The sequence below is a fragment of the Balearica regulorum genome, chromosome 1, assembly GCF_011004875.1.
Source record: "Balearica regulorum gibbericeps isolate bBalReg1 chromosome 1, bBalReg1.pri, whole genome shotgun sequence".
NCBI lineage: Eukaryota > Metazoa > Chordata > Aves > Gruiformes > Gruidae > Balearica > Balearica regulorum.
This window is the reverse complement of record NC_046184.1, coordinates 193,624,771-193,640,725: the sequence shown is the minus strand read 5'-3', so window position 1 is coordinate 193,640,725 and position 15,955 is coordinate 193,624,771. Positions and strand designations below refer to the sequence as shown.

Below are 15,955 nucleotides of genomic sequence, written 5' to 3'. Positions count from 1 at the left end.
TTTTCATAGATTAAGTGATGTAACCGTAACAGTTCAAGGTAATATTAATTGCTGGGTAGCTATATTAGGATTATCATCTTCAGCTGACTTCAACATTTTTGTCAGAAAAAAAATGGAACTGAGCTAATAATTAAGAAAAAAAGTATGTTAAATATTTTATTTAAGGAATGTTGTGAAATTTCCCAAACTATTCGATAAATACTTTTAGGTCAGTTCTGAAACACACCACAATTTGCTCCTAAATGAACCAGAATGACCTAACAGATTTCATTTCCTTGGAACTGACACTAACATCTCAAGAGTCTCATCAAGCAAGAAGACACGGGCTTTTCACGCCATTTGGAGTTCAGGATTACAACCACCCAGAAACAAACCAACCCCTTCGCTATCCAACCATCTGCATGCAGAGTAGTTATGGTGCAAGATGTTGGAGTCTCCTCACTAAAATACCCTGAGCAAAATTTAAAAGCTATGTGGTAAATCAGAACAAATAAGATGATCTGTAAGCATGCGTTTGGGTTGTGTGTGTTTGGGAAGACTTCTCTTTCTCTGGCCTGTGAAGACAGGTCTGCTCAAAACCACGAAAGAATGAAAGTAAACTCCAAACAAAACCACCCCTTTTTAATTCTGATCAGATAAATGCAAAAGCAAAATTCCAAGAAGCTGCACTAAAATTAGCAGGTAACAATCCTGTCCTCCCTCAAAAACCATTTAATAATAATATGGCAGCATTTCTTGCTATTGTATGTAAGCACTGCAATACCAAGATCCAGTTTGAAGTCTCTAAGCACCGTTAAACGGGACCCACAGCTCAAGATGCCATTTCTAAAATGAAAAGGTAGTGGCCTACCAACTGGCCCTGTGACCTCTTTCGTTACAGTAATTTTAAATGTAAAAATCGGTAAGAATGTGTAATGAAACAGTTTGTTATTAGCCAGTTCTGATAAACACAATAATTTTATACTATTCACTCACTTTTTCTAACTCAGGGCCTCTTTCTGCCACCACCAGAACTGAACCCTGAGACAGCGAGTTCTTGGCTCCGATCCTGCAAATGCCACTCAGATACTCGACCTGCTCAGTGAGACGGATTTAGTGTTTGGTGGTTTGGTATATTTACATCTTCTTGATTCATAAAGCCTGATCCTGTATCCACTGAGGTTTCACTGATCTGCTAGAGCTAATACAGGCTTTTCCTGGGACAATGAATTCCTCTACTACCAAGAAACTATAGTTCATCTTAAAACAGGGAAGATTCTGTCTTTCAGGAGCACTTGATCATCTCAGAAATGCCTACAAGCCTAGAGTGCTCCTGGGCAAGAAGGGTGACCTCCTCACCATGCAGGCAGAGCAGGGGAAGAATGGAAACGCAGATGGGAGACAGTTCACCATAATGGGGTACAGCTGGAAGGAGAATGGGTCACATTACCTATTTCACCATGCCTTTCTCCCAGCAGGATACTGGTTGTATGAAGTACTGAAAGCAAGACGAAAAATTCTGCCAAGTTGATGTTTCAGGCTACCTGCGTCTACACTGGAGAGCTAATATTCTGACATCATTAATATCAACATTAAGGATACATAGGAAAGCAATTCATATGACTAAAGGACACAGTTTGAAAATTGGTTTTGCGAGAATGAGAACACGTGGAGTTAGCACTTTTTATGAGGAAGGATAGTCTGGGAGAAAAAAACACAGATTGTGTATAGATTCTGCTCTTGACCATGCTGCAACCAACCAGTACAACTTAGAGAAAGTCAGTGAGGACCTGATTTCCACAAAGTTTTCTGCATCTTATCTGCATGAGCTATGCTACTTTTACAAGCACAGTTAGTTGAAGTAGAGATAGAAATCTTTAGCTCCAACAAAGCCGTATAACTGTGTCTTCAAGCACACCATCTCTTTGAGAAAATGGAGCACTGAATGCTGTCTCCATCACTCAGGTCTAGACTTCTTACTTCATCTTCTTGCACTTCATGGGTTGTACAACATGGACTGACAACAGGATGGGCAGAGAGCTCTCAGAGGTAAGAAATCTTTGGTTGCACAAGTCTTCTCAGGGCTTTACTATCAACTTTGTCAATGGGGAGCAAGGTCAGAGTAAAGCATGATCTGCCTAATCTTCACCTAGGGAAACACACCGTACTAGATAATGGACATAACTGCTGCTATAAATTGTACCATGAACCAGTAACTTTATGACCACATCCAGCCGTGATAGTATGTGAAATTTATTTCAGAGCCAGGTTATATACACTTATCTTCTAATCTCAGATGTAAAATGAAGACTATGCTTACATATTTCATGGAGAAATGAAGAATCAGCCTAAGGTTTGTAAATACTTTAAAATCCTCAAATTCCAAAAGAGTGCTTAGTAGAAATACAAACTGCTATGAGTTGCCACATCATAACTTCCTTCTGTACTGGACGTTGGCAGCTATCTGATAAAAGGCTTGTCACACATGCTCACTAATGGAAAAATCTCTGATCCCTGCTGGTCCAGGGGCAGCAATATTGAACAAGAAGTGCATAAGAGACGCAATGATTCTGATTTTCCTTTGGCTGTTTTTACTTTTGAATTTCTCTGGCCTCAAACAATGTCAGAGGGTCAGGCAGGCATCCCACTGCCTATGAAGAGATAATGACTACTGTAGTCATAGATTATGGTATTATTAGTTTTATATTTCTAAACAATGTCAGAAGATATCAGACATCTCTGGAACCTCTGACCTAATCTCTGAGACACTGTTTAAGCATCAACTACCATTTCTCAGCAAAAAAAAGAATAATTTATCTTCTTAAAAGAATCACAAACACTTCTCAGTCGTGGGTTACAAGGCACTGTTTTGCTTCCCGTTTTCTGAATCAAGAGGCTTAGCACAGACAAACTGTAGTTCTACAAACAGTTTAAGCTATCAGATGCTGGCACTGATGCTGAAAGAAGCAATTCAGTCTGTCTCATCTCCAGCCACTCTGACCCTCTCTTGCACCAGCCTACATATTCCTGTGGCTGAGCAGTGAATCAGACTGAGAATCCAGGTTAAAACAAACCTGAGACCTATAAAATGATTAATTTTAGCCTTCTCAGTTTAAGGTACTCAAGCTATTTGTGGAACTAAAGCATGAAATATCAAAAGTGTGCTCATCAACTGTACTCAAAAAGAAAGCATAAAAGCAGATAAAGGAAGAAGCCTACCTTGTAACCAATATATGAAGTTTTATTTCTTTACTGATTCACAGAGTGCATACTGCCCAGGATATTGTGGTATCTGCAAGACCTAGAGGGTTTTCATACCACCTGGTATCAGACTCGTAAGTCAGACCATCCGGGTCTCCAAGTTTCCTCTGCTCAGTGCATGGAGACGCAGGCACTTCCCAGCGAAGGCCAGACCGTCACTTATACGCCACGGGAGGGATTTAGCTCACCCAGCTCTAAGCACCTATGCTCCAGCCAGTCACTTCTTCAAATAACCAACCAACCAACATCAGCACTTTGGGGGCACAAAACACTTCAACCAGATGACCTACGTTCAGATGACTATTTCAGGGTGAGGTGGATCTTGCTGTAGAAGTGCTTTTTTTTTCTCTCCATTAATCAAATCTCTATGATGTAGACACAGACTTACAAATGCCAGCATTCATCCGGTGAAGTTTTGCTCTTTGTTTCTCAGGCACCTGACTTCCCCACCATCTTAGGTACATATCTCCTTTAGTGCCTCAGAAATTACGTTTCCCACAGTGAAGCAACTCTTGGGGGAAGAAGGGTGGCAAGATATGACATGATGTGACACACCATTGCCGTAAAACCACGATTTTCCCAATTATTCTATCAAAATGTTGCAACAAGTGTGAGTAATCTTTTAAAGGCATATGAACAGAATACCTACTGTGACACAAGTTTGCCAAAGAAACCTTCATTGCACCTTCTAAGCTGACAGCCTAGTTGGTGTCCATGAATGTGTGCAGCTAACATCATTGCCTTGTATTGAGAATTGAACAACTGTGTCCTGTATAATTCTCTGGATATTATTCCTGAATTACAGCATCCCTGCTATTTCTAACATTGGTCTTCTCCGCTATATTTGCTATATACTATATATCTTAGTAAGTTATGGAGTATTTGGTTCTCTAAACGCCTGGGTATATGATGGGAGTGGAGACAGATAAGCTCTTTTTGACCTCCTGACTCATAAAAGATTGGAAGAGAAGAAAAACTAGCTCATCAAAATACAATGGGTCTGATTTATCTCTGCGTTACTCCCAAGCTATGTATTATACCACTTGGATCATGGGAGTTAAATGGATGCAACCTGGGTGTGACACAGAAAGAATTAGGCCTTTTCTCATTGGGATCCATCGGTAAAGCTGTAAGAAAAGTAACTTTGGCATGGAATTTTAAAAAAAAAATAGAAAAGTCTGTATCTTAAGGAATAAGCAGTGAAAATTTGGGTATTGGAGAGACATGACAGACTCATGCAGACTGCATGCCTCAAGCTAGACATGGCATTATTTATATTTGCCTGAAATATAGCACAATAAGCCAAAAGCAGCACTTTGAAGGAAGTTAAATGATCTGCTCTCCTGAATGAAATTTGCAAACACCAAGTTTCAACATTTATTCCTAATTTAAAGCACTGGCCAATTGAAAAAACAGCCCAGTAATTTCTAAAGAAATTCTGTGCCTCCATTAGGTTTCTAGACTCGATGGTGTCCTAAGCAACAGTAGTATTTTCTGCATTACACTGCTGTTACTACAGTATTACAAATGTTTGATACATGGACTGTACTGATGAAGATTCGTAGAACTGCTATTTATTGGACTACTATTTCCTGAATTTCAACAAAAAGAGAAATGTAGACTTCAGAGAAGAAAAAAACCCCAGAGTTACTTTCTCTGCCTTCTCTCCTACTCACTTCTAGCCAAACAACTGTATTACTGCAACGTCATTTCAAAAATATTTACATAGTGCTAGTGGGAAGGCAGTTAAGCAATGATACTTGTACATGCCTGAACATTCGGCCGAGGTGAAAAATAAATAAAGCTGGCAAATATTTTAGTTTTTACTGAGGTCTACTATCTATACCAACTTGAATGAGCAACAAATCAGAACAAATGTTTGTGCTTTTGCAGAAATGGAAAACAGCAAACTTATTTTCTAAGGAAAGGAAATAGCTGGTGGGAAGACAATAATGTTTTCAATTAGTAAGTAAGTGGAGCCCACATTCAAATTTCCATTTCAGTGAACAGGAGTAGGCTCATTTAATGAAATACAGAATTTGTATGGTGGCATGCATATCATTCTTTGGTAGATGAACAGTATGACAGTTTTAAAGATACCTTTAATTTAATATATTTGGCGTTAATCAAAATTGCGTAGATAACTTGAAATAAGCACCTCATCAGGAGAAAGAAAACCGCAGAGCTACTGACTTAATGTGTAATTAGTGCTAAAATCTATTGGCTTTGGGATTGCAGAAATAGAGGGTGGCATATGCGATGCCAATATATGAAAATGCCTCTGAAGCTATCTGTGGAAGAGATGCTAGTAGGACTGATATACATGGCAGAGAATGACCAGAGAGTATGCTTAAGAACAGAATAAACAGTAACACAGGTTAACAGAGAAGCGTAAGCGTGGCTTTTGGAGGCCATGTCTCGGTAACCTAGACAAGTTCTTTAAACAGTCCTGCAGATATGGCTGACACAATGTACTTCCATTTCAAAAAGCTTCTGATGAAGCTATCTATCAAATTCAAACTATGCTGTCAAGGAGCAAAAATAAAAAAGACATCAGGAAATAAAAATGTGTTTTCATTGCTAACTAAAAGCAAAAAAAAAAAAAAGTTAGGAATAATTGGTTGCTTTCTTTTATAGTGGATAGATATTACTTGACCGTCTCACAGATGTATGTTCAATGCGTTCATAAATGATCTGGAAAATGGAGGAATAAAGAGGGACAGAGTTTTCTGATGATGTTAAATTACAGAGGTTAATAAAAACGAAAACTGACTGCCAATTGCTGCAAAAGGACCTCATGATGCTGAATGAGCACAAGATAAACAGGCAGATAAAATTCAGTACCAATAAATACAGTCAGGCACACTGAAAAAAAGACCCCCGTCTCAGGTAATCACTACTTCCTATAAGATTCCTAAGATTCAATTTTTCACAGTACAAGAATTACAGACAAATTAATAATCCAGTAGTGAATTTGCAACAAGAAATAAGTGGTTTTTCACATACTCCACAATTAAACCTTGGAACTCATTGCTACAAGATGCTTTGAATATCAAAAGAACAAATGAATACAAATGAATACAAAAGACACAACTAGTGACAAAAAAGACCCTTGGGGGCTATTAATTACAAAACTGCTATATAGTGTCTGGCTTCACCATGTCTGCACAATAAATACCTCAAAGAAAGCTGAGACGGCTTTCTATCTGCTTACCCTGTTCTTACACTTCTTTCCTGAACATCCAGTGTTGGCCACTGCCAAAGAAAGGATACTGGACTAAAAGTACCTTTGCTTCAATCCAGTGCAGCCATTTTTATGTTGTGTGATGATCATGGACACTGCTGGCACCCAAGTAATTTAAAACTGAGAGGCAAAACCATCTGCATTTTGGAATCAAGACACTCATCCTAAAGTAGCTTACATTTAGGTATTGAGGAAGTGAATCAAAGCCTTTTGAGAAAACCCTTTGATAGATTTTAACAGATTTACATTGCAGACTACAGCATCACCTTGTAAAAAAACCCAAAATAAATATTGCTATTATTGGTTAGAAATAGAGCATAGCTAAACCTCCAGAGCTGAACACTTCTGCTTGCAGAGAACACAGGGTAGAATCCACCTTGAATTGGGCCTAAGCAACAGCCAAATTAAAAATACTAAGAGACTAATTCTAAAATAAGCAATGAAGAAAAAGATGCAGTAGTTGTTAACCTGATGCCTGGAATCCATGACATCCAACTTCCAGGTGAGATTAATTACTTTTTAGAAATGCCTGTTTCTTTTCACTGAGTATAAAGGCAGTCCAAGTGACTTGTTCAGATGTAGAAGTCTTCTCTAGAGTTATCTAAAATCAGAGTAGATTAATCCCACAGCCCTGGATTCTCACTGAAGACTGACTTAACTTTTATTTGTACCTCTTTTGCAAACCAAACTCCTCCATACAGTGCAATATTTGCAGAACAAATTACTTTGAAGAAATGCAAGGTCAATTTTAATAATAGTAAATTTTGAGGTTACTGAACCTTAGAGTCAGAGAATGTTGTAAATATGCTGTAGCTACTTACATCGCTTTTAGGTCTTGCTCCAGTAGACCCTGGGTAAGGTAAACAGTCTAGATCCTGGTATTCTGCTCTTCTATTTTTCCAAGATACCTTTCCTTGATGATGTCCATAAAAGCCTGTCTCCACTTGAACAGGGCACTGTAAGAGAATTTTAAAAACCCTGTAAATAAAGGCAAGTCATAAATATTTTTCATGTGAACTGCAAGATAAAAACATTGGAATTTTATCTTTTTAAAGCTTTTTTTTCTCTGATGTAAGGTAAACATTTGGCTTCAATCTTTTTTCTTAAAACCACCTGCTGCATCACTTTTACATTTTGCTAAGTATCTTGATACTATGTGAAGTGGTTTCCTTAACAGCTAGTATGCACATCTGGAGAACTAATAAATAGTAATACACCTTCCTAAATATCAAGGAACTGAATCACCTCTACCTTAGAAACAGAAATTGTTTTATTTGAATTATTTAAAACTATCTTTTCACTTTATTTCATGTTTGTTTTTCTAGCTTGATCAGAGACCCAGCAAATTCCCATTTTCACATCACAGACATTGAACTTTCCAAATCCCTTTTCCTTGTCCCTCACAAACCTGGGGAGATCTCACTCAATTGCTCCACTCCCACACCATTTTTTGGAACTCTGGGCCGCACTGAATGCAATGCCAGGAAGATATTAACTGTGCAGCATTCCCCCATGTATCCTGGTTTGCCTGAAAATAACACTGAGGTGTGTGAGCAAGGAGCAAGCCATGCTGCAATCCAGCAGGATCCGTGCTGGGAACCAGGATCATGGGCACACTGCAGAGCGGTCCCAAGCTGTTGGGTACAATCAATCAAAATCAGCCCATTTTCTGGCTGGTCCCCTTCACAAGAGGACAAATTTGCTGCTGGTCTTTAACAGCAACTGTCTAGTTCCCAGTTAGTATATTTTTATGGCTGTAAAATGAGGAGGCTTTGGAAAGCTGACAGAAGAATCAGTATACCCCCCAAAAAAATCTGAAGATAATACACTGTTGCAAAAGAATTAAGAGAATGTGTAAGTTAAAGACAAAATTTGTTCAATGAAAGTCATACCTCTAATAGAAGACAGGGTAATTATAATCAAACAGGATTTTGGTGTCACTATCCATGAATGATAAAGGACTAAAATAAAAAACCGTGATTCTCATTCTTCCGATCTGCTGGCTTTTCTGTACTGAAACTGAGTACTACACATCAAATGGCAATGAAGCAGATACGTTAAACAACAGTGAAACACACCGTTTACAGCAAGATTGTTTTATCTCTGCTATCTCATTTACAAAGTACCTCCTTCTATATTGCTAAGAAAAACTTTTTTTTATAGGAAAGGTACAGGTTTTAGAGGAGCAGTACTATTAACTGCAGTTTTCCAAAGCTAGCAGCTTTGCTGTTAGTACATTCAGATAGCCCAGCTTTTTGTACTTATAGCATGTATTTGTAGCATTGGTGAGAGAAAATAATTTGATGCCAGTTAATTTTTTAATGCCTTTTTTGGATCAGATATGGAGTCATCCAGCCACTGCTATTGCCCAATGTTATTTCCAAATAAAAAAATGACCAGCAGTAACTTGCAGTTTACACAGAAGACTGACCAAGGGAAGTTAAACCTCTTAGCATTTTTCTGAAAGTTATTATGTTTTGGAAAATACCTTAAATTTGTTCACCAAAATACTACAAACCCCCCTACTCTCACCCACTAGGTGCCATAACATTTATTCACCCAGTCCATTTTCATTAACTAGCAAATATTTAGACTTCTTCCCGCAATTTTTTGTCCAATGGCGTATTATTAATGACAGGTATCTTCACAACAGGAAAATGTAAAGAATAATAAAATATCAAAGAGTTACTTTCATGAACAGATGAAAAAATCCTTCAGTAGAAAACCGACTGGCTCAACCCAGTGATTAAATTACAGAATGTATTCCTGAGACACAGCATCTGCCATACAAAATACTCCGTCATCTGTTAAAAATTGCCCACACTCTCAAGAGACCAATTTGCAGAGCAGCAGCTCCACCGAACGTGTTGCCACTCATACAGTAGTCACCTACTTCTGAGACCTCGGATCTACAAGTTGGCCTTGCATCTGTGAGCACTTCACCCCAAATCCTTTTCAATCATAATTTCCTGCGTCAGTTCCCAGTTTATACAATCAAAATAGGATAAAAACATATGAAGAACCCGTAAGTGGTTCATTATTTTATAGAAGCCAAATTTACACAGTCACTAGTAAACATATGTCTGAGATAGATCTTCCTCCCATTCAAGTTTCATTGTGAGTGACAAGAATAAAACATTTGATATGTGTGGAACAAATTACAAGCTATAATAAGAAATATGGACCAAATGGGATGAATTGATAGAAGATAAATTACTTATGCGACTTGTATGAAAACAAGAGTTTGTTCATTTTTTCCACTGCTACTGTCATTTTGAAATTTTCAAAATCTGTTTTTTCACAGTAAATTCATGGAGAGATTTAGAAGGATGTATTTTGCTTCTTTGCCTATACGGGAAGACTCAGGTCAGCCCGTTTTGAGGCAAATTATTCTTAACTATTTAAATTAGGGCAGATGATGCCCTTGTTCAGAAATGGTTTGACTACAAATACCTTTGCAGGAATAAGCAAAGGGCGTCCCATCATCAGTTCCACAGCAGATTGTCCGTGAGTCTTTTCTTGCTCTGATCTTGCTGGTCTCATCAGGAAGACCTTTGTGTTAAATGACCTCTCCAGCTCTTGTAGTGAAATTGGCTCTTGGAGGTTTAAAGGACATTTCCAGTCTGCTAAATAAGGCCGCAAGGAAAATGTGGCTGTTTCACATGAAGTTTGCCTGTCCATAGACAATTAAAATGAAGCAAGCTCTCCTGCTTCAGAATGGGAAGATGATGTGACCTGATAAAGAGGAGTGTAACTGCTCAAATATCATCTTGAGGAAAATGGTAATTTTGGCATTGATGTTAGAAACATCCTTGAAATCTTTTTGGACTTATCCAAACAGAGGCAACTATTGGTAAGGGAAACAAGTGTGCCAAGATCAGTGAGACTGGCTCGGAGGTAGGTTTTATCTGCAAATTAAGCATGACCAGCTCTGTATCACTATAGCACAGGCTTTTGGCAGGGGAATATGTCCCAGGAAAAAGGCTGTGCCCAAAGCCCTGGCTTCTGCACTCAAAAGATGTCTTGCCACTAGGCTTCAGTAAGAGAAATGCAAACGTCCAGGATGCTGGTGTTGGCATTCTCTATGCAAACACTTTTGGTGGTGGTGTTCTGATGTATCAAAGGGCATTTGAAAACATTGTCTATTTGGATTTGGTTTTCTGCTGTCTCCACGCTACATGCCTTTCCCTGAATGCTCTGGCAATGGATTTGAAGTCCAGCGTCCTATGATGTTCAAGTCATAATGGAAAAAGAATGATGCCTGACCAAAACATGGGTTTTGCCTTAGTAGAATAGGAAGAGCCATAAAATCACAGATGTTTGGATCACTGGTTACCAAAACCAGACTGCCTCACAATGGGAAGTGCTTAAACTCTGATGGCTTAGATTTCACTTTCAGGCACAAAAGCAGACTACACCGACACTGCATTTTGGCAGAAGACATTGAGCAGTCTCCTACAAGAAGACAGAACACTGTCCATTAATAGACAAGTTAATGATGAAATTAATTCAGTTGGACAGACCTGGCTCTGACTTGCTGACAGGTACAATAAGAAAGAAACGAGAGACAGTCCTGGTCACTCTGTTACTCACACTCTCTCTGCAGCATATGAAAACACATACTGCAAAGCGCAACACTGTGATGCAAGATCCTGAACTTCCCACCTTGAGGAGCATAAACAGTACAGACATTAAAGAACTTACTTTTACAAAATGAGGCATCATTGAAACAACAGCGACGGCAAAGGCATTCAAACAAGCTCACCTTTCAGGAATTTCAAGCCAACACCAACATCCAGAGCTGTAAATCCATACAACTCTATCTTAAGAACTGACTTTAATCACAGCTTAAAGCAGAGAACAAACACTCCTGCTTCTCACACTGTTCACTCTCCAGTTACTTGCTTCTATAAAAACCCTTGCTTATTCAAAAATTACTAAAATAATATCATTGCTCCTTAATCCCATTTGCCCTCAAAATAAAAGCTTGGGAAACTGCGTAACACCAACTGATGACACTCACTATCACGAAATATTCTTAACTAGAGGAATGCAGCTCTAAATCAAATATTCAGATAAAATAAAGAAACAAAAATATTAATTCAACTCTTAATGAAGATACATAGTGTCTCTCTTGTTGTTATGTCTTTAAAGAAATATAACAAGTATAAATAGGCTAGCACTGGAACTTTAACAATATTCTATCCTGAAAAACTATCAAATGCCATCATCTGGATTCAAATTCCCCTCTAAAAAATATGTCTAATGATTTTAAGCCATACTGACAGAAAACATACAAGTTTCATCCCATGACATTTCTGTTTATTTGGCTGTTAGTTGTCGAAGCTGTTCATGAGATTTCATGTGAGTGAATACTGCAACTGACTTGACCCTTGAACCTGAGCTCCTCAGCCTATCCAGAAACACAACTAGATCGGAAAACCATGGCTTGATGAGCATCTGATAGCTAAACGTTAGAAAACATATCATACGACCCACACATTCTTACCAGTTTCTTGTGCCTTTTGGTAGAAGGAGTACTGGAGGGAGAAGAGCCAGCACTCAGAGCTTCTTCAATATCTAAGTTCAACTGTTCAAGCTTCTTCATAAGACATGACATAGAGTCTGACCATTCACATCCTTTTTCTGGTTGGGTCTAAAAGAAATCAAACATACATTAAGTCTTAAAACATTCAAGCCTTTTGTGACTTGACGACTCTTAATTTTTCTGGCTAGTCCTCAAAGAAAAAGGCTGACCAGCTCTTTCCCTGTCCTTGGGCAACTTTCTCCATTTAAAAAGCTTCAATTATCACTCTGGTCCTGATGACAAATATTCATAGCTGCTCTTCATACCCAAATGATCACACTCCATCTCTGCATATCTGAATGGCTTTCTAACACTTCATCTTGGGTGAACCACTGCCAGCCCAAGCTAAGCACAACCAAGACCAAAACAACTTCAATGTCTCCTCCTTAAGCCATTTCTATTTTAGCAACTCTCCACTGATTGCTTGCTGTCAAAAAGGATCAGGACATTCAAGGTCATCACGTGCAATGTGTTTTATTCTTACTACAATTCCAGACTTCGTCAAGTCTTGCAGCTTTCTTCTGACCATCCATTAGGAGAATCTGTCTGTGTGGCCAAAATATTTTATTGGTATCAAACATTTTCTGTTTTCATGAGTGCATTTTCCCCTTTTATCTGAACTGCTTCCCTGTATGATGAAAAACTTTAATCCATGGTAGTGCAACTGCCAAAAATACCTTTCTTGTTCCTCAGTTTCCTCCAAGTCCTTTCCAGTCACTCCCCTTAAGCATCTTTCCATGGCAGTTCCTGTGCACGCTGCCACAGAAAGTCTCGTTTTCCTCATTCAAATCACTTCTAAAGATCAACAAGAAAAATACAGTCACACTGACCTCCCTATCATCATGGGCAGCTACCGCTCCCCAGATTAGTCTCTGTTCTGGAGCTACTTCAGTTCTTTCATCTTTCTTACTCTCACAAACAATACATATTGTTGCACAGATGATCATTTCATAGCAAACGATTCCAACAGACTGAGCATACAAACTGTAATACTACATTGCCATCCTGCCAAAATCCTAGAAGCACCATACCGACCCTCCACGATACCGAGGGGAGCTAGATGAATATTGTTATTATTCTTACCTGACAAATCTTTATGGTGATTTGTTTCCTTATGAGGGTTTTGCAAGTGGGACAGAGAGATAATTGTAATTTGCTTACAATCGTAGAAAAAAGCTTTACAAATCGAATCCAGGAGGCTCACTCCAGTACTACACTGACATATATTATTACTAATGGCATTGCTCATTTCACCACAGTAACTAAGAATAAGGCCCCAGACCAGACATCTTGTCTCATATTACCACCTGACACATGTTCCCTTCAGAGGGGCTAGTATCTTTGTAAGGATTGTTTTGAAACACAGAAAATTAAATATCTAATCTTTAGTTTTCTAAACCTTTATTTGGAATTTCCCAAATTTTTATAACCTCCGAGTATTTTTCCTGAAATGCTGTTAAAAGTGCTAAGCTGTATTTCAACTCTGTAGCTATTAAAATTACTTAGTTGATTACTTCCCATTGTCTTCTCAAACATTTTAAAGTAAAATATAGGAAATATATAAGATGTTCCACAGAAAGAGAGTATCAAAACACACTCACGTTGAATTCTTTATGAGATGATCTTAGGAAATGTGCACATTGATAAAGGTCTGCAACACTAATTTCTAGACAAAGATTCTACATTTTCCTGTAGTTATGCTTCCTCACGTACTATCTTTCCAATACTAAAGAACGCTCAAATAAAACAAGAAGGGAAAAAAACATAACCCAACCCAAACTCCAGCAATAACGAATGTAGAAAGTCTGTCAAAATCTAATATGAAGGTTCTATTTCTCAACACAGTTAAACTGTAACTTAAGGAAAAGGAGCTGTAAGAATATACCTTCTTACCAATCAGTGGTAAACAATTCTGAGGCAACAATTACATAATGGAAATGAGTAAAATGTGTTTGATTTCAGTGAGCTATGCAAAAATTGTACTTGCCAGCTGACAAACATTGAAGGTTACATTAGAAGTTAGGATTTTTGAGTTCGATAAAAAGCAGAAGAGATTTACACAAGTGCAAACAGTCCATTTTCTGTTCCATGACAGAAAAGAATATTTCGGGGGGCTGGAGGGGTGCCTCTAATGTAGCATTTTCTATAGAAAATGCAAAGATGAAAATTCATTACTACTTTAAGAAAGGCTTCCAAATGTTTCTGATGAAGACACTCCAAATGCATGTAATAATGCACATATATTACACAGTGTTACAGTAAAAAATACAGCTCCATGCATTGGGAGGCAGACTTTGCCTTTATCTTGACAAATATTTACCTACTGGAACAGTACTTCCAGCATTCACCAACACTCTGCAATACCTCTCTCGGAGCCAAACCCCCTTATAATTTTTTTGTTTTACTGTAAGAGAACTCAAACCAGTCATTCCTTTAAAATACAAGTCCTAAAGAGTTTCCCCAAACTATAACTCTCCTAGCTTTCTCCATTCAGTTCTTTTTTAGTTCAGTAAGATGCTATATAGTGTCTATTAAGGGGACGAGGAAAAAGATGGGTTTTCATTATCCTTCAAGATAAAGCCAAATGGGCCTAGTTAACAAATGCCATTCACTAATTGGGAATTTGGCACAAAAGTGCCATTTGGAACAAATGCTGATTGGCTATGTATTTCAAAGGTTGCCCGAAATTCCTGCTGAACAGCAACAACATGATGCTACTTACATTCAAAAATATACAGCCTGCAGAGTAGGACTTCTAACCAGTGAATAAATTCTGCCTAATCCGTTCACAAGGAACACAGCTCCCCAGTGTTCAGCCCTAGTAACTAGGTTGGATGCTATCAAAGTTCTCAGAAGAGCTGAGTATCAGCATGTTCTGCCCATAGCAACTGCAGAGGCAGTAGGGTCAGAGCACCTTTGGAAGGATGCTTATGTGTCTTGCCCTTCAGGAGGAAAAAAAATCTCACTCTAAATTATCTAAGAATCATGGTCTGCTTTATTCATTGTTTTCTCCCAAAAAAAGGTGTACAGGGAGAATACTCCGGGAGAATACTCCTTTCCATATACTCTCAAAGTTTCCCTTCTCTGTTGGAGCCACAGTCATTCAGCGATGCATGACTTCTGAAGCGATGCTACCTTTTGAAGAACCTTAAAAGCTTAGAGATAGAAGAGCATTACAGGAACACTTTTTGTGTGTTACCTCGGAATACAGAATCACAGAATCATTTAGGCTGGAAAAGACCCTTAATATCATCGAGTCCAGCCATTAACCTAGCACTGCCAAGTCCACCACTAAACCGTGTCCCTAAGCACCACATCTACATGGCTTTTAAATACCTCCAGAGACGGTGACTCAACCACTTCCCTGGGCAGCCTGTTCCAGTGCTTGGCAAGCCTTTTGGTGAAGAAATTGTTCCTAATATCCAATCTAAACCTCCCCTGGCACAACTTAAGGCCATTTCCCCTCATCCTATCCTAGGCAGATGTGCAGTAGTAGAATGTGAGACCAGAGAATCCCTCGTCAAACAAATCTTTCAAGGTGGAACAACCTTGTCTATGACGATCATGTCATAGGCAGAGAATGACTTATTGGCCTTGAAAGTGAACTCCTTTACCATAGGGATTTCTCAAGTTCCATATACTCAGGTTACGCAAAAAAGAAAAAAGAAAATCATAAAACAGAGGTATCATCCTCTGTGCTAAATATAAAATTAAAAGTGGTATGTGCTTCCTTAAACTTAAAGCAGTTACAAATGCAGCTATTATGCTTCAGATAGTTATTGCATATGAAGAACTAACCCAACTGTTTAATGTTTACTGAGACACATTTAGCAATCAGCTAAACATAAAATTCAGTTGTAGGTTGCTACTTCCTACAGCGACCA

The 15,955-nt window shown here is 38.5% G+C and overlaps 1 protein-coding gene across 2 annotated transcripts in view; it reads right to left on the bottom strand.

Moving 5' to 3' along the window:
- The window catches only part of STARD13 (StAR related lipid transfer domain containing 13), a 305,468-nt gene that overhangs the window by 213,735 nt on the left and 75,778 nt on the right, over positions 1–15,955 (bottom strand). For both annotated transcript variants that reach the window (XM_075742017.1, XM_075742018.1), the window contains exons 3-4: positions 11,994–12,140; positions 7,306–7,440 (exon numbers count right to left, since the gene is read on the bottom strand). In XM_075742017.1, the coding sequence (XP_075598132.1) occupies positions 7,306–7,440; positions 11,994–12,140 (282 nt within the window). The remainder of the gene's footprint in view (positions 1–7,305; positions 7,441–11,993; positions 12,141–15,955) is intronic.